The 18,309-nt window shown below is 40.8% G+C and overlaps 2 protein-coding genes and 1 long non-coding RNA gene across 3 annotated transcripts in view; 2 read left to right on the top strand and 1 right to left on the bottom strand.

Moving 5' to 3' along the window:
- LOC120746673 (NLR family CARD domain-containing protein 3-like) overlaps window positions 1-326 on the bottom strand; it is a 51,413-nt gene extending 51,087 nt beyond the window's left edge. The window contains exons 1-2 of the mRNA XM_040052098.1: window positions 279-326; window positions 96-194 (exon numbers count right to left, since the gene is read on the bottom strand). The gene's annotated coding sequence lies outside the window, so the exon portion shown is untranslated. The remainder of the gene's footprint in view (window positions 1-95; window positions 195-278) is intronic.
- LOC120746713 overlaps window positions 1-14,269 on the top strand; it is a 53,087-nt gene extending 38,818 nt beyond the window's left edge. Inside the window, exons 7-10 of the mRNA XM_040052155.1 lie at window positions 13,032-13,133; window positions 13,332-13,499; window positions 13,625-13,780; window positions 14,008-14,269. Coding sequence (XP_039908089.1) covers window positions 13,032-13,133; window positions 13,332-13,499; window positions 13,625-13,780; window positions 14,008-14,063 — 482 coding nt within the window. The 3' untranslated portion in view covers window positions 14,064-14,269. The remainder of the gene's footprint in view (window positions 1-13,031; window positions 13,134-13,331; window positions 13,500-13,624; window positions 13,781-14,007) is intronic.
- Window positions 9,464-11,187, top strand: LOC120746722. Its single transcript, XR_005698921.1, has 4 exons — window positions 9,464-9,549; window positions 9,646-9,714; window positions 9,867-10,466; window positions 10,705-11,187. It is a non-coding gene; the product is annotated as an uncharacterized LOC120746722 (long non-coding RNA).
- Window positions 14,270-18,309: the final 4,040 nt, after the last annotated feature.

The following is an 18,309-nucleotide window of genomic DNA, read 5'->3' as shown; positions in this document are numbered from 1 at the left end:
TATAAATAAAGTATGTAAATAGTATATTATTTAAATCGTTAAATAGTAAAAAGCTGATTAAAATTTCAAACATTTTAATACTGACATGAACTTACTTTTCGTCAGATGACTTTTTTTGCCCTAAATTACGAAAGAAATGCTTCACCCGTTTGCTCTTAGAGGACACAGAGCTGGGTGGAGGTCCAGGCTGGTTCCTGTGAATAATGATGGAGCAGTGATGTGAGTGCTGAGCTGTGACATGGAGAAGAGTCATGGACAGTTAGAGATGGTCATCTCACCTCTGAGCTTTGGTCTGGCTCTCATGTTCCCCACACAGAGTGCTTTTAGAGGGAGGGACTCCCTCCTCTCTGTCCTCACACTGATCCATGCTGCTCAATTCACATCAGCTCACACACACTTTCTACCTTCACCTGCAGAGGAAACACAAATCATTCATGTGCACATCAACTGAGAGCTGCAGAGGTCGTGTCTGATGTGTTGGACTAACATCCATCTGAGACGCAGCTTTCATCAGTTCACTACAAAAAGTTTCACAGAGCCGAGTTCAGCCTCCAAATCCTCCATTACTGTAGTCCTACAAAGCAGCAGGTCAAACATGGCTGCAGAGAGCAGCTTTATGTCAGTAACCATGTCCAGGACCGAGCTGACTGCTTACAGAGTTCATACTCTAACTGCTAGCTGCTCTGCTAGCTAAGCTAACTCAGTAACAGTGACTCTGACAGCAGTTACTGTGGAACAGCGGCCGAGCTCAGGACACATTCAGTGTGTTTAGTCTGAGTCCTGGACTCTGATTCAATGGATTCAATCCAGCTCAGAGTTTCATGTGTTCATCAGAATAAAATACATGTACTAATATAACAGAAGTAATGCTCTGAATGCAGGACTGTAATGGAGGATAAATAAGGTTTTTACAGCCTGAAAGAAACATTCAGTTCATATATTTGTAGACAGTGAAGCAGTTTTTAATACTGCAGCTGTTTCCTTCACCTGTGTGTGTGTGAGCCACACCTTCATGTGCTGCTTTAGAAATATGTGGTCTGACTGCTCAGACTGAGTCTAGGAGGAAAGTTCACACGCTGGAGAAAGTTTTGTTCCTAACTTTGTCAGAGTTCGGCTCCAAAGACAAAGAAGACGGAGCTCACAGTCTGTAGATGGTCCTCAGTGTGTGTGTGAAGCCAAGAAAGCACACAGGAGTGTGTTTATGTCAGCAAATCAGTGTGTGTGAAGAGTCTGAGGGAGTGTGTGAATGAGACTAAACACTGAAACCAACAGTCCAAGAAAAGCGTCTGGATTTCTTTAAGTTTAACTTAAAGAAATCCAGACGCTTTTCTTTTTGTCTCCATAATGTCTCCATAATGCTGCAATGTTATCTGCCCCAGAAACACTGTGCAGAAGCTCTGATGGTGACACAGAAAAGTCACAGTGGAGATACTTCTGTCCACCTTTGATTAGACTCATTATAAAAAGGAAAACAAAGTTTGAACACAGTCATGTTTCCAGTTCACTGACTTACATTTATTCCATGGACACTCACTCTAACCTGAACCACAGCTACAACCCAACATTGTTGAGGCCTCATCTCCTCCTTTCCTGACTGTAGAGGTTAAATATGCAACAACCAACAAATAAAAGAATTTGGTTCATTTCAAAGAAATTCACACGGTGACCAAGTAAAGTAACCGTAGTAAAGGAGACAACATCCCGTTGATGGTGGGATTATTTGAAAGATTTGCTTTAGTCACGTCACCAAATGCAGTTGAACCACCCGTGGATCCATGTTTGACCATTCTACCACTCTGAGCTCTGCTTTTTAATCATTTTATTATTATCATCATTCATTTATTCATTCTTTGGAGGGGGGCTATTTCCTAATGCCGCCCTAATAAGCTGATGTTCAAGGGGAAATATAACAGAAACTCTTTCAGTGTTATTCATTAATAAATTAACAGATAAACTGTGAAGAAGAAAAAACTGAGATTTAAAGGAGAGAGTGAGAAACTTGATCATCCATCCTCATAATACATGTTTATCAGTATCTGCTGTGACCATACTGTAGTAATAACTACAAGTCTACATTTCTGTGACTGTTGATCAATCACAGCAGGAATCTGAGCTCATCTCTGCACACAGAGCAGCTTCAGCTCTGGGATAAACTGCTCGCTTCACGTCCTTCTCAGCTCACAGACACTCATCCTGATATTTTCCTTTAACATTTGATGGTATAATTCATCTGAGTTTACACTTTATCTGCATGAATACAGAAAAACAGACCCAAACACCAGAAACCATCAGTTTCACCATGTAGAATATATTGTTGTTTCCTTGCTTTTAATTCAGAGAAAAACTCTGATTTTGATTTTCTCTGTTCTCTTTGCTGCTGAGTCTCTATCTCATCTTCGCTCTCAAACATTTAAAAAGCAGCGAGTCTGCAGCTGAGGGAACATAAACTCAAACTGTCGGAACAGGTTTGATCGTTTCTTGCGTTTATTAATTTGGTGATTCATCAAATGTATAACTGTCATAATCTGCTGCTGAGTCTCTTACGCTGATGAAAATGCAGAAAACACAGATCACGAACACCAGTTCAACCAATCACATTCATTCCACTTTGTTCTGTGACAAACTGATGCATTCATCTCTGTTAAAGTGTTGCGTTAGACTGCTATATATTTTTGTGTTCTTTATGCTGTAGATTTTCATGTCTCTGGAATATTTGGCAGCAATAAGGATGATTTTCTGTAAAATCATATTGATATGAGCCGTGAGTTATTCGTAGATGGGCGTTAGATTAGTTTTATGGGTTAACTCAGAGAGCTGAAGATATGGTGGACATGCTGACCTCGCTCCGTGGTGTACAGGGCCGTTTACCCTCATGATTAATATTCACAATAAAAAAATGAGGCGAACATCATGAAGTCTGTATGTGTTTCATAGTGTCGAACCACCTTTGTACAGTGAAACCTAACAGTTACTACATGACGGAAACACCAACGTTATTTCTTTTATGCGTTTATCAGGTCACGCTGATTATTGAACAAAAACCCAAACATCAGCTGTTAATCGAATTTTTTTGCTCTCTCTCCTCCTTAAACATGTTTTTAATGTTAGTTATAATTCAGAATTCGCGACTGGAACACGTATGACACATACGAACATCAGGAAAAAAGACCTCAGTAAATGAAGTCAGTGTACAGCGGGGGTTATGGCAGCTGTGTACCGGGACATGCGCTTTGTCGGTGGTAATAACAGCTCGATTGCTTGCGAGGCGAGCGGGTCTGTCCCACGCTTTGCCGTGAGCAGGGTTCATACGCCTTTTTCAGGGTCAAATTCAAGGTCCCTTTTCAAGCTTTTCCAGCACATCAGCCCCCCGCCAAAAAAGAATGCATGTTTCAATTCGCATTACCTCAGTAAGACCATGTGAAAATGAAAACAAATCATCCTACGTGAACTTAAATACCTTTGTTCAACTTTTGCTAAGAAATAGAAAAACGCACCACACAAAAATACAGTGGAACCCCGACTTACGAATGCCCCATTTCACGAAAAATTCAAGTTACGAAGGCACTGAATGGCAATATTTCTGCCCGTGTTATGGCAAAATGCCCGAGTAACGAAATCCGCTGGCTCCGATTGGCTGAGCCTACAACGCCCACAATGCCTTCCGAATCATGTGACAACCCCTTGGTTTCCGCACTTGCGCTTCGCTGTTCCACTTGAACGACGAATTGTTGTTCTAGTTAGCAATTAGCCTATAGTCTATCGTTCAGCATCACCTCACTTAAAACGTGCAACTCAATTACAAAAGACCCTCGGGAATGAATTCATTTTGTAAGTCGGGGTTCCACTGTACTGTACTACCTTATATACATAGTGTATAAACTCTAAATGCCCATTTCACTTAAAAATTAAGATGTGAAAATGTGAACAAAAAAACAAAAAAAGAAAGAAATAAGTCTGCTCATCAGATATTGATGCTTCTTTCCTGTGTGACAAGAATTTGGAGACAGATGTTTGTTTGTTTTTTTTTAAGTTAATTCCCAATAAAACTGTTTTATTGCTAACTACATTGCTGTCTGTATTATTGCTGAAGTCCTAAAGGATCACCTTTAAAGTGTTTGTGCTAATAACATGTACAGTCAGACAGGCATGGAGAACAGCACTGACTGGGAGGCTTTGAACAGATCAAATAGTTCAATTCAACATATAAGACTTTAAGAATGCACAAGCATCTACTTAAAATCTATTGAATTTGTCATCTGTGATATTATTTTGTACAATTCCAATGTATTTTGTTCATCTCCCTTAAATAATCAGGCAGCCTTAAAGTATGAAATATTCATATACAAACACATATAAATGTGTGTACTGTCTCAGTGGCTGATTGTGCCCCACAGGCCTCAGTGTGAGCTTGAAAAGACATTTATAATGTTTAAGTAGTTTAATGTGCAGGTGCTGACGATAAACACATTTTGAATGAAAGCCGGGGAACTTTGGTAGCACAGAAACAAGTGGCTATTCTTTGTGACCATATGGACCACTCATATTACCGTTATTTCAAATACTCCAGAAAGCTGGTGTCCAGGGTGTAACTGGCCGTTTTTGACTACTTTTGATTTGGCCTCTGTATTTCACATTTAAAAAACTGTTTATCTTGCCAATCTGGTATTTTCTCATTTTGACAAACTGTATCAGCAGAATTTATCTAAATTCAGACAAAATTTAAAATACGAGTAGAAAGTGATATTTTTGACTGTAAAAACCACACACATGTTTAACAAATCATTTTCATAACTTGAAATGCAAACAGAAATTGTACATTTTTTAAAATACACGAAAGTTTTGCAGACAACAAAGTTATATTTACCTAAAAATGCAGCTCAGACGCTTTTTATGTAACCATTTCAAACCATTTACAGAACAATCAGGCGCAAGGCAGCCCAGGCGGGGAAATTTTGCTTTTACATTTTGCGACGCGTTTTATTTCTCTATCTGATAAGAAAACTATTCAATCAGATAGTTGTTTGTGGTGAGCAATAATAAACAATGGATAATCCCTTTGATTGAACAACAACGTGTCAACAACATGCTGTGACTCTTCTTCCCTCTAAAGTCCTGGTGTTAACACTCACCCTGCATCAGCTTCACCTATTTTTAAATTGTTTTTACTTTTCAAACCGACGGATCATTTGAAGCCAACCATCCAAAAACTGCTTCAGCTGTGTTTGATGTTTATGCTACAGCCTGTTTACCAATATAATCAATATCAGATATCAGAGCAACAGAAACCTCGGTGATCAGGACGCTGGGACTGAGAACAGGAAGTGGCTCAAACGTCACAGTTTCATAACGTCACCCTGAACTCCACTCACGGAGTTTCTGTCGCCATTGTAATTTTTAAATTCCCGTGATGAAGGCGGGTCTTTCTGTGAATCCGCACGCTCATTGGCTAATAGCTCCAGATTGACACATCGTTATCCAATGAGCGTGCGGGAACTTCCGACATAAAGTTGTTTCCTTTGAAAAACCAAAGTCTGATTATTTTTGCCTCCACTGACGGAGCCTGTTGTTCCCGCCACAGAGACACAGTAATGTCAGAGCGGTGTTAACACTCACCCTGCCTCAGCACAGCTCTCACTCTCCTCCTGCTCTCTCACACTAAACGGAGGCTCAGCTAAACTCACTTCCTCTCTACTTACAGGAAACCAGCGCTCAGAGGAGCCGACCGGCCTCACATTTCACCCACAGACACGAACAGCGTGGAATTATTTTATGTCATAAGAAGAAACATATTCATGTAAACACTCACCTGCAAAGGCGTAGATTTGGTTTTGGCATTGGTGGGGACGGATGATTCAACCACCGAACCCTGCCCTGTTTCTTTTGTTCCCCTTTTTGTCTTTGCTTCTTGATAAAAAAGGAGAAGTATACCTGCCTACATATGTTATTCTACCTGCTTTTAAACCATTTAAAATTACAATTCATAGTTTTATATGTGAATTTTGCAAAGAAGAGTGAGCAAATATTTCCACATCAAGATGTGCCATGCTAATAGGTTCCTACCCAAAAAGACTGATTAGAGTGATAAAAGGCAAAGGTGCTGCAACAAAGTATTAGTTTAAGGGTGTGCATATTTGTGCAACCGGGTTATTTTAAGTTTTTTATTTTCACCTGTGATCTTGTGTCACCATTACTCTCTGAGCTTTGTGTTGGTTCTTCTGTCACCTGACAAATAGGACATACATGACAATAAGAATAAAATGTGGAGCTGCTTCAGTGTTTCTGTCACTTTGTGCAGATCTTGACTCATCAGTAATGTTTGTAGGCTGAGTGCATTTTTAAAACAATTTGTGCAAACTGCACTACAAGGTTTTAGTTTTATTTATTTGCAAAATCATGACTACCTCGTTATATTTTGTCTCAAAAATGAACCCTATGAATATGTCAGTGCCATTAGGATGAAATTATTGTGTCACCAACATTTTAACGTCAGACATATAATTTTAACAGCCTCTGTAAACTAATATCCTGGCTCGTTCGACGCTGCCGTTTTCTCTGACAGTTTCAATCAAAATTAGAAATGCTGCTCAGAGACTGAGAGAACTAATAGTGCTGCCTGTTGTGCAGTTAGTTTCCAAAACACGTTATTCATGGTTACATACAATTTTAGACTGATGTGGGCCAAAGCCTAGCATAGCCTGTAATGTTATTGTGATGGACACATTTTATGAGTGATCTTGACTTTAAGTAACTTACAGGTTTCTTTGAAAAACACTTTCTTATATCCAGGTACTTCCTTTTTGCTGCCACCCACCTCTCCTCCTTGCAGGCCCTAGCAGCGCAGGCTTGCCGCTGCTAAAACTGAACAGTAGTGGTGTGCGGATCGATACTGAAATATCGATTCTTCCGATACCAGCTATTTATGTTCTAGAATCGATTCTCATATTATAATATCGATATTTTAGTACTCTGGGGTAAATTTGTAGTTTTTCCATTAAAATGAACGCAGTGGAAAGAAACTTTATCATTCGGATCGTCTAATTTGGAAGGAACTACTTCCTCTTACGCCTTTCATAGTCATATGCGAAATACGGCTGTATAAATGTGTCGCAGCCCATGGCGTGCACACTCACAACAATGGCTGAGCGCAAACAGAGTCCTGTGTGGACGCGTTTTACCTCCACAAACAGCCCAGACGCGGTTTGTGATATATGTGGCAAGACAGTGAGGTGTTGTGGCAACACCACTGAGCTCGTCAAACACCTCGGAGTAAATCACATCACAGAATATGATAAGCTTATGTTGAGGTGAACTGAAGAGGAGGACAGGGACAGGTGCTGCTAGAGCGAGACAGACGTCTCTCGCAGAGTCCTTTAGTGCTGCAGGCAGGCAACATGCTCAAATAGCGCACAACGCCAGTTTTTTTTTATTTCTATATGATTATTCTGCATTATTAAGCAATAAAAACAAGTTGTCTGATGTCCTCTAATCATTATGAAGCAATATGGTTATGTTATTATTACAATTACATAATACAATTATATATTGTATTATGTAATGCAATGAAACATTAAGTTTTTGTACACAGTGTCGGTATCGGATCAGTATCACCGATACCACCCTGAATTTTACTTGGTATCAGATCGGAAAGGAAATCAGTGGTATCGCACATCACTACTAAACAGAGCTCCCTGAAAGGCACAGCCAATCACATTGGCCATATTTGTCACATGACGTAGGACTCCAGTAATTTAACTCTTTCTGCACCGCTGGGTGAATGAGACGTTGACAGATTGTTTTTTTCTTTCTTTCTATCGGGTTTGTTTTTCTTTTCTCGAAGAGATCAAATTATTGGTGGGGACACGTCCCTCCCGTCCATGCAAAATCTACGCCTTTGCTCACCTGCCTCAGCTCCACCTTCCTCCTCCTTCTCCTCTCAACGGAGGCTCAATACTTTCACTTTCACTACTGCTCCCTAAACACAGAGGATGCTGGGACTTGTAGTTTTTTCCTTCCGGTGCGGTCTTCCTCTTTGTTTGTTTGTGTTTGTGTTCAAGTTATTTCGATCATGTACACATAGGGTTGCCAACTCCCTGAGAAATAAATAAGGGGCACCTCGTGGCCAGGGCCGGGCAACCCAGTTGTCTTCACCCTTCCCAGTGTGGTGAATTTAAAAGTAAATCTTTCTCTAAAAGAACTCTGTCCTGCTTAATTTAAAATTATATAAATTAATAGAAAGCAATAGAAACAAAAATATTCTTGTAACAGTGCACATTTAGCGCATTTAGTGCAATTGGCTTCAGCTGAGGCATTATTTCAGCTTTTCTAAAGCTAATCAGCTGCTCCTGTTTGTAAACCCTCTTGTTCCCATGATTACGCATCATAACTCATCATCATTATTCATCTATGTATTACTTTTATGTATTAGTCATCTATTTGTTGTAATCATCTATCCTTGCAGTTGTTTATTACACAAAATAAATTATATTATCACACTTCTGGCCACATAGCGCTGATATTCACTGCACATGCCCATATTAACCTTAACCAGAGGGTTTAAAAAACAAACCAGTGTTTACATACCATATCTGCTTCTGCCGTGGCCTGGTGGACAAGAAATTGGTTAAGGGTTCCCCGAGCTTTCACGCCCCTCATGTTCTTCATGTGCCCACCATTAGAAGCATGCCTATGGAAAAAGTGCGCCGGCACACAGTGCAGTGCGCTTTATAGGTGTTATGGTGACCTTTTCCAGCCAGGTGTTTTCCTTTTCCCATTCCTCCCTGTACTTTTGCAGCGTTTTTTTTATTTCTCTGAGGGAAACAAACATTTTAAACAAGATATTAAAGCCATAAAGCCTTTGAATGAAAACAAACGCTGTTGTGACAGTGATGTACAGTCTTGTTGGTATATGTATGATTTCTATACATTTTACGTCAGATAAAAACTTTGGTTGTAAGATTCAGATAATTATTTGTTAAAAGCGAGACATTTTAAATGAGAATAAGAAAGAAAAGTGTTTCTTTGTGCCCCCCTTTCCCTGTTAATGCCCTACCTGCCCCCATGGCAACACTTTGCTAGACCAGCCCCTGCACAGTTACCAGCTGTCAGCTACTTAGAAAAGGATCCTGGTGTTATTTGTCTCTCAGCAACAGTTCATAACTTCCCTTCAACTCATTCATGTCACCTGAAAGGTAAACCTGTTTCTCCATCACCTGCTCAGCTCTGATGATTCAGGAAGGACATCTCCTGGTTTCATCTTCATGTTTCCCTCTCACCACATAACCAAACCGATATTATGACCAGCAGCTTTACAGCTGTGGCTCAGCATGAACGTTTTGTTTTGGTTTTTTTCTGCCCATGCCTGTGATGCCGCCCCCACCACGCTTTAACCATGGACTGTATTTTAGGTGTTGCATTTTTTCCTCGTTAATTGCGTAGAATGATGCACAGAGTGAACCTCAGCCAAGACCAGTGCGCTGGAAAAAACGTGACAGACAAGGAGATTTTATTCCTCAAAGACCATCATCCAGTCGAAGTACTAGTTGCCATGTGGTCAGTGTTCTCACAACCATTGATTTTATCTCACAACTTGTTTTCACCAAAGAATTTCAGTAAGTAAATATTCTTCAATCTCTTTCCCCCCCCCAGTGTCTGCAGAGCAGCATCAATGTCCACGTGAAGAACCTAGTTATGTTGCCAGTGTCAACCCAACAAAAGGTACTTTACCTTCTTTTATATGTTGTGATTCCTTTACTTTTATATTTGTTGTTATAGTTGAGTTAGGCAGGGCTTTTGTGCAGTCCTAAGAAACATACTGCCTAGAGTGTTTTTCACTTTGTGGAAGAGTTTCTTTCTTTTTTTTCTGTTAGTGTGTGGAACTGAGGTGCTTCGTCAGGAGCTCCTTCAGTGGTTGGAGGAAGGAGAAGAGGACGCAGCCATGACTTGTGAGACGTCGTCTGAGTCAGCTGCTACTCACTGGGAGATCAGAAACATGGTGTCCTTGCTAAAGTGCAAAGAGGCCAGGCCTCGTCTTATAGACAATATGTTAGCTACTCTGGATCCACAGTCACACCGTGTGTGTCAGTGTGGCAAACAAGTAGTTGTGAGGTGCCTGGACTGCCTGCCTCTTCCATTCCTTTGTGCTGACTGTGATATTGCAGTTCACACACGCTTTGTCCTGCACAGCAGAGAGGCAGTAACAGGAGGGTTTTTGCAGCCTTCATCAGAGTTTCACAGGCCAATAGGTACGGTTTTTAAGTCCTATGCATTTCTTGCTATGTACTATGAGTGTGTGCTGTTATTGTATATTTATTGTGTATCATTTAATTTCCAATTCTTTTTGTATATATTGTGTGTTTTAATGTTAGTTCGGCTGTTGCCTGTGCAAAGGCCAGACCATGTGTGTGACTGCCCAGCAGGTAACGTTGAGGTTTCACCCGGTGCAATTGTGGCTCTTGTAACCATAAATGGTAAGTTGCTCTTTTGTCACACAGTACATACACAATAGATGTGTTTGCAGGTTTTAGTGCAAATTGTACATTGCTACATTGTTTTGAATTACCCTCGGCCCGCAGTATATGTGGGCACCTGTCAAAGGTCATTTGGATTTACCAGACCGCTTTGAAAACAACATGAAATCTTCACAACATGAAACAAATGAATGTCTTTGTTGAGCCATGACTGGATTTCTCCTTATCCTTCCTAAAGGCTGTTATAACCTTGCACTGCCAGTGGTGAGCTGCACCAGCTGTGGCCTAATGTGGTCCCCCTCAGTTAAGGACTTCCAGGGTGGTGGATATTGGCCTGGCACCTCAAATTTCTGCACCCTGTTTTCAATGGATGTCTTTCAGTCTTTCTATGACATTAAGAAGCTGCAGCAGGGATGTCACTTAAGGCGTTTGTCAAAGTGCTGGATGAACGAACAGCCCGTTTTGGAAGGGTGAGTTTCTAAATTTGTCAAGTTTAAGGAAATTGTGCAAATCAATGTTTATGATGACTGTCCTTGAATATTCTGTTGTATGTCCTCTATGTAAAAGACTGGCCGAATATCAGCTGATGCCTTCAGTAAAAGTTTCTTGGAGTGGAGTGCTGTAAAGTGTGAGGTGGACAGGATGTGCAAGGAGCCATGCTTTAGCTGCCCTGCCTGCACTCCACACATGCTCGCCGTGTCAGTTGATGGAAACCACAAGCTTTATCATTTTCAATCAAATGCAAGGTACGTTATGCATTGTGTACATAAATCAAATATGGATTTGTACAAAAATTGTATTTTGATGTTTCTTTTCAAACAACTGTCACTGTGTTCGTTCAGCACTTCAGAGCAGGCGAACTTTGAAGGTGTCTTCATTGAGAAAGATGAGGAAGTTGCTGAGTTTGTGAAATACATCCAGAGACACACAAATGATGTAAGATACACATATATATCAGTGCTGTCAGCGTTAATCTTGTTAAAATGACGTTAACGCCATAACCATATACACATACGTGTGTGTGTGGATACATATTTGGATGGGTGGATATTTATTTTGTTTTTCTCTTGGTGTTGTCGTAATACTATTTACTTGACTTTATCTTAATGCATACTTCATTTTGTCACCATGTGTATTTAAAAAATAAAAACATGGTTTTTATGAGGTGTTGTGTGAACGTGACTTAAGGCTAATTAAGCTAATTCTTTTGCATTAGTGTTAAAAAAGTTTGTCCCTGATAGGGCGTAATCACGTTGTGTCTTTGAGTGTGTAGGTCCCAGGGAAAGGGTTGTGTGGATCTTCATCTTGGACTGCAGCAAAGGAGTCGAGCAAAAAGTCCACTGGGAAGTTGGATGAAGAGGGCATGGAAAGAGCTGTTTGTTTGCTGTTAGTCCTCCTAGCTGCATTGAACATGTTTCGAGGGGAGATCTTTGCTTACCCCCTTTTTCTCCAGAGGAAGTTGGCAGCTAGCGTCCCAGGACATATTATGTTCCTTTGCTCCGATGTGGCCTGTAAATATTTCCCATATTTAACCAACGTGGCTCAGCAGTGCCCTGAGCTGAGGAACCTCTTGTCAATGTGACCTTTTCTCTCCGTCATGCATGCAAAAGCTCACACTTGGATATGCGAGGTATACTGCAGCTTGTAGTCTTGGATACGTTTAAGACATTTTGTTATAAGGTTGAATGAAGTCAGCAGTCATGTATTGTGACCTCCTTTCTATAGATCAAATGGGGAGGTGCGTTTCAGGATGGGGCCGGTTCTACAGTTGGAGAAGAGGTGGAACAAGTAAACAGTTTCCTGTCTAGGGCGGCCATCACAACGAAGTACATGTCTAAAGCAGGTGTGTGTCTGTGTGTGAGATTCCACTCAGTCTCCTGCTCATTCATTCTTATTTGTATACTAACTGAAATGCAGGGCGGACAGACATGCTGAGCCTCCTGGCTTTGGGCTGGAACAAAAGGAAAGTGGAACAACTGGGCCGCACTTTGAGCCAGAGATATCTAAAGGTCAGTTTTTCAACACCCATTTTAATGTGTGTGGTAATGGGGGAAAACACCAGTACTCTAAAAATGTCCATATGAATGACATTTATTAATGTATTCGTAGATCATAAGGATCCTTAGAGAACAAGTGGAGAGCCTGAATGAGACCAGAAATGAGCTGGGTGTGGATGACGACACGCTGCAGCAATGGGCTGAAGGTGAGTCTCAATATAATGCACTCGTGTATAACAACAGGACCCACCATGGCCTCATTAAAGAACTTAGAGTTAAGATCTTTCTGACAGTGTCAACAAACAAGGAAAAATAATCCTTGTAAAAGCAGAATTGATGGCAGAGTTGTTGCGTTTGATCAAACTGGATTGGACCTGGGTTGAAATGATATCGTACTAGTTGGTTTTATAAAGCTGAACACCAACATACTTGTTATCTCATGATAATGCAGCACATGAAGGCTCCAGATGTCTTATAATGAATATCATCAAGTCAGTGATTACAGAGTCCACTGTAGTTTGGTGACTGTTACTCATCCTGTGTTCTGATTAATATTCCTCTCACTTAGAAACGGATCAAACTGATGGCAGCCTTGGAGCGTTGCAGGCACGAGTAGAGGAGCTTGTCGTCATCATCAGAGTGCGAACACAAAGTCTTTACAGACAAAATGGTGTCACAGTTTCTTTGAAACGGACCGTTTGATGCTCAGTTTGTACAGCTTGTACAGCTACTTTGTAAACAGAATAAAATCAGATCCAGGTTTGTTTAAGCTGGATGTGATTTGTTCTAGCAAACAAATTGATGAGTGTAGGTTAAAATGTAAATATATGCATTATGTGAAGGTGTTCCTTTTTATGATTATTTACAGATAGCAACAAGAGGCGACACAGAATTCACAAGGTCATCTTAGATGAGAAGAAACGCTTGGCGGCTGCTGTTGACGACTACAACAAGCTCGCTGAACCAACAAAGCAAATCGTATCCAGTGATGCCCTCATGCAGACCGACGTTTGGCCCTGGCAGAGCACAAGTGAACGTAAGCTCTTGATTTCTAAATATCCTTTTTAAACAAACTCCCAGTATCTGAGCAGTAGTTGAATGTTTTGTTCTTGAATCATAATATGCTGCTATGTTTTCCCATCTGATGTTGTTAAACTGTAGCTGCTGCTGACCTCCGGACAAAGAGAAAGGTCTTTGAGAAGGTGATGGCTGTGAGGCGCCTGAGAGAGGAGGAGATGATCCTTTGCAGGGAGATGCAGCATCACTGGACAGTGTTGCGAATGCGATCTGTGGTGTTGGGGACAATCTCCTCAGACTGTAAGCACATCTTTTATTTATTTATACATTTGGTGATGAATTGATTGAAAATAAGAGCAGATGCTAAAGTCTTACTGGATCTTTTACCTATATTTGGGTTGCTAGCTAACACTGCCTTCTCCCTTAAAAAAAGTTTAATCACATGATCCTAACTCCTTGTGTTTATGAGGTGAGGTTTGTTTGTTTGTTTGTTTTACTTATATTTAATAGTTTTGTTGTTTTTACAGCCTCCCTTGTTGGCATGTCGGAGGATGCACAGAAAGGACTCCATAGCCTGGTTTAAAACAACAAAGTGAACTGAAAGCTGAAACGCTCAAAGTAAAGGACGTGTACAAGAGAATCCTCAGCCACCAACCACTCCTGGAAATGGACTCTGAGGAGGAGGAGGACGTTCCAGACGATGCCGCTGAGAGTGATTTGAGCACTTCTGATGAAGACTGATTGTGTCATCATTGATGTTATGTTTGCTAGAATAAAAAGTTAATCACATTTGTTTAATGTGATTTTTATAATGTCTGTTTCAGAAATTACTTATCAACAGACATTTTACATGTTGAGAAGAAAAATGTAATTCCCTTGGTGCAGTTGTTTACCCTGAATCATTCTTTCCCATCTAATTTAATGACTAGTGCACATGTTCAGATACAATAACATCATTTAATTCATGGGATGCTTTCTGGGCTGCTCAAATTACCACAAAATGTAAAAGCACCAGGCAGCACACTCACAGGGACATTTTTTGTTCAGTGTTTTGTTGAAGAAATCAACAAATACAACTGAGATGTTTGCTGTAGTGGTGTGTTTGTTAAGAAGCATGCCAGCACACTGGTGAACTGACAGTCCCAGAATGCACCCGAGCCAGTGACTCGCCCCAGAACAAATGAAATTAATCATCTAGAAAGACAACCGTGATCAAAGACTAAGTAAAAGAGTAGGAAAACAAAAGCTAAGGAAAGGTACTGTGGGGTAGGAAAGAAAGGCCAGAGCCTGTGCAAAATGACCTCCAGCAGGCCACAAATATGCACGTCTGTTCAAACGGTCAGATACTGACTCCATGAGGGTGGTATGAGGGCTCAACGTCCACAGGTGGGGGTTGTGCTTACAGCCCAACACCGTTGCATTCAGAGAACATCAAGATTGGCAACTTTGTCACTGGTGCCCTGTGCTCTTCACAGATGAAAGCAAGTTCACACTAAGTACTTGTGACAGAGTCTGGAGACATATTGGAGAACCTTCTGCTGCCTGAAACATCCTCCAGCATGATGGTTGGGCAGTGGGTCACTAATGGTGTGGGGTGGCATTTCTTTGGGGGACCGCACAGCCCTCCATGTGCTCGGCAGAGGTAGCCTGACTGCCATTAGGTGCTGAAATTAGATCCTCAGACCCCTTGTGAGACTATATGCTGGTGCGGGTGGCCCCGGGTTCCTCCTAATTCAAGACAGCGCTAGACCTCATGTGGCTGGAGTGTGTCAGCAGTTCCTGCAAGACGAAGGCATTGATGCTGTGGACTGACCCGCCCATTCCCCAGACCTGAATCCATTTGAGGACATCTGGGACATCATGTCTCACTCCATCCACCAACTGCACCACAGACTGTCCAGGAGTTGGCAGATGCTTTAGTCCTGGAGTCTGGGAGGAGATCCATCAGGAGACCATCTGCCACTTCATCAGGAGCATGCCCAGGTGTTGTAGTGAGGTCATACAGGCATGTGGAGGCCACACAGACTACAGAGCCTCATTTTGACGTGTTTAAGGACATTACATCAAACCAGATGAATGATTCTGTATTGCACTGATCAAGGAACCAACCCAATAGGAGCTAAAGGCATCCTCTTCACATTACTTCACTCAGTAAGTTTATACTATGTTTAATGTGCATTTTCTTCATCAGTTTAGAACATAACATGTTAGCGCTCCCTGGTTCTTTTTGGAGACAGATCCTGAGACAGCAGGCAGCTTTGGAGAACTCATGCCAGCTGTGGTCATTAAGGAATCCTTTGATTTAATATTGATTCCATGACAACTATCCTCAGGCACATATTCCTGGATATACACAATGACACGAGTAGACACTAACCCCCAGCAGTCTGGTGCTATGACAGCATAACTAAGGGCTGACCTGAACCAGCCCAACTATAAGCTCTATAAAGAAGTGAAGTCTTACGCCAACTCTTAAAAGTCTTGACCATGTCCACCTCCAAAACTCATAATGGACTTTGGAGGTGGACAGCTATCAAGCTCCTCACAGAAGAGCAGCTCGACAGCTAAAAGCTCCCAATTTACTTTAGTCCAAATACATGAATTCAAATTGAGGTGATAACTATTTATCAACAATATGAATGTCTGTTCCCGTCCAACAAAGTTGTTACTACATACCATGTTGAGCAGGGCTTCCACTTGACTTTAACTTCTTTTTCCTGAAAAACATGATATAAACAAACAATTAATTCAGAAAGACATGCAGGTTGCATACAAAAAGGAGCTTATAAACATTTGTGTACTATTGAATGGCTCAATATATTATACAGTTAGTTTACAAAAACATAAGAACCACTACAATGCTTGTACTGCCAGCATCGAGTGCATGTCAGCAAAGCAACACTGCTTACATTGTGGCTCACAAGCTCCACTCCTTTTCATCAAAACCAAAATTTTATCTACATTCTGTTTTTTACACTTTAAATCCCAGTTAGGTTAAATATTACCAGTAGCTTTTCAGATAAAACAGTAATAAAGTCCTAATGGTTTCATAAATCTTCATATTTTTTTTCATATAAGCATCGGGGACAAGGCTGTCTTGCAATTGTTGAGGTCACTAGTGTGCGCCCTATTTCTTCCAGGATCACTCTTCATTTGTAGGTTTTAGTGGACTCCTACTACAGTGAAGTGGTTTTCATGGGACAGGGGCTTGTATTCCAAGATCTGGGAGATTGTAGAAATGAGCAGTGATGCCCTTCTTGCCATCTTTCTAGAAATATAAGTGATCTGGAAGCTGTTAGGCTGACTTACAGCAGCAGCACTTTCTGCACCTGCAGAAACTCCAGGACACATTTACTAACAGTGTTTGTTGCTGTGTGTGCTGCAGCTGCAGCTTTGAATTTTTTTTGAGAGCTAATATTTTGGCTTTGGTGTCTTGTTATGAAATGTACAAGAGTAAGAGTGTTAGCATGTGTGTCAAAGCTACGTTTGACTGGGAAACTCAAAGCTCAATAACCTGTATCAACAACAATTCACTGCAGCCTGTGTAATATTTGATGCATCATAATTTATTCCAGTCTATCTTGCAAATACATGTTTGCGTTGCAATGTCATGCACAAACACACACAACTATTAGATCCTTAAGATCAAACCTGCGTCATTCTTTTGGTCCACTGCAGTGTAGCAGTCAAACAAGGAGAAGTGAAGTGGCCCCAAATGGCCAGGATAGAGATCAGAGGGTTAATGCGTAAAACGCATAAAAATATTATTGATTACAGGATAAACATTAATGTTAATATCAACAATAAGCTTTTTACTCTGAAGTTACAAGTATAAACAATACTGTTACATTTACACTTACATTTTTTACTATAAGTATGGAAACAAGTGAACAGCATTTTATAATAAGTTTAGCTGGAATTCTGTACACTGAAAAACAAACAACAGATAAAAATACAAACAAACAGCCAGTGCCTTCATCTGTCCATTAAATGTCAAACATCGCTTTGACCTGTAGTCCCTGCTCGTCAGCACGTGCTTTTAAAAAGAGCTCCATGTCCTCTGCAAACTGAAAAACAAAGAGGAAGAAGTCCCTCTACACAAAAACACTGCAGATGACAGGCCAGGCAAACATCTATTGACCTGTTTGAATGCCTCCTCATCATGTGAGCCTTGAAGTTTTTTTGTAAGAAGACTAAGACCACAGTGAGGACGTTTCATTTTCATGGACTTTCCACAAGCCCCAGTTTCATTTAGCACAGAGGGCAGAGCACATGAATGTTCTACCCAAGATTCAGGAAATGGTTTAGATGCTGGAGACGAGACATGGAGAGGGAGACGAGGCTCCACGGAGAGTTCAGTGGGGAGCAGTCCTGAATGCTGACATGACAATAATTGCCTTGCCATATCCCCACGCTGTATGACTGTCATGTTACAGAAGGGCAGTGAAAGTGCACCGGCACATCATTTTGTCTGTAAGAGAGAGAAAAAAGAAAAAACAACAACATGTAATTTAAATGTAGTTGTATAGAATGCAGTCAGTTTATCTAACAATCAGATTGTACATATTAACAAAAATATCCAAGCCGTCCTCAATAATGAAAGCAAAATGGTGTGGATCACAAGAGCTGTCAGGAAATGTGGTGAACAGGAAAAATATTGAATGAAAACACTTTTTTCTCTCGCTGATGAATGAACTGAACTGTACAATGTGAAAATAACTTTTAAGTCAACAAAGACCTGCAGAGGTGCTGAAAAGAAGTGCATATTTATGACTTTAACTATGAGGTATATTTAATACCAACATACCTTTGAAAGGCAAAGCACTTTG

This window comes from Simochromis diagramma, unplaced genomic scaffold (genome assembly GCF_900408965.1).
Source record: "Simochromis diagramma unplaced genomic scaffold, fSimDia1.1 OVJJ01000389.1, whole genome shotgun sequence".
NCBI lineage: Eukaryota > Metazoa > Chordata > Actinopteri > Cichliformes > Cichlidae > Simochromis > Simochromis diagramma.
Note: the sequence above shows the minus strand (reverse complement) of the source record. Positions and strands in the feature narration are given on the sequence as shown.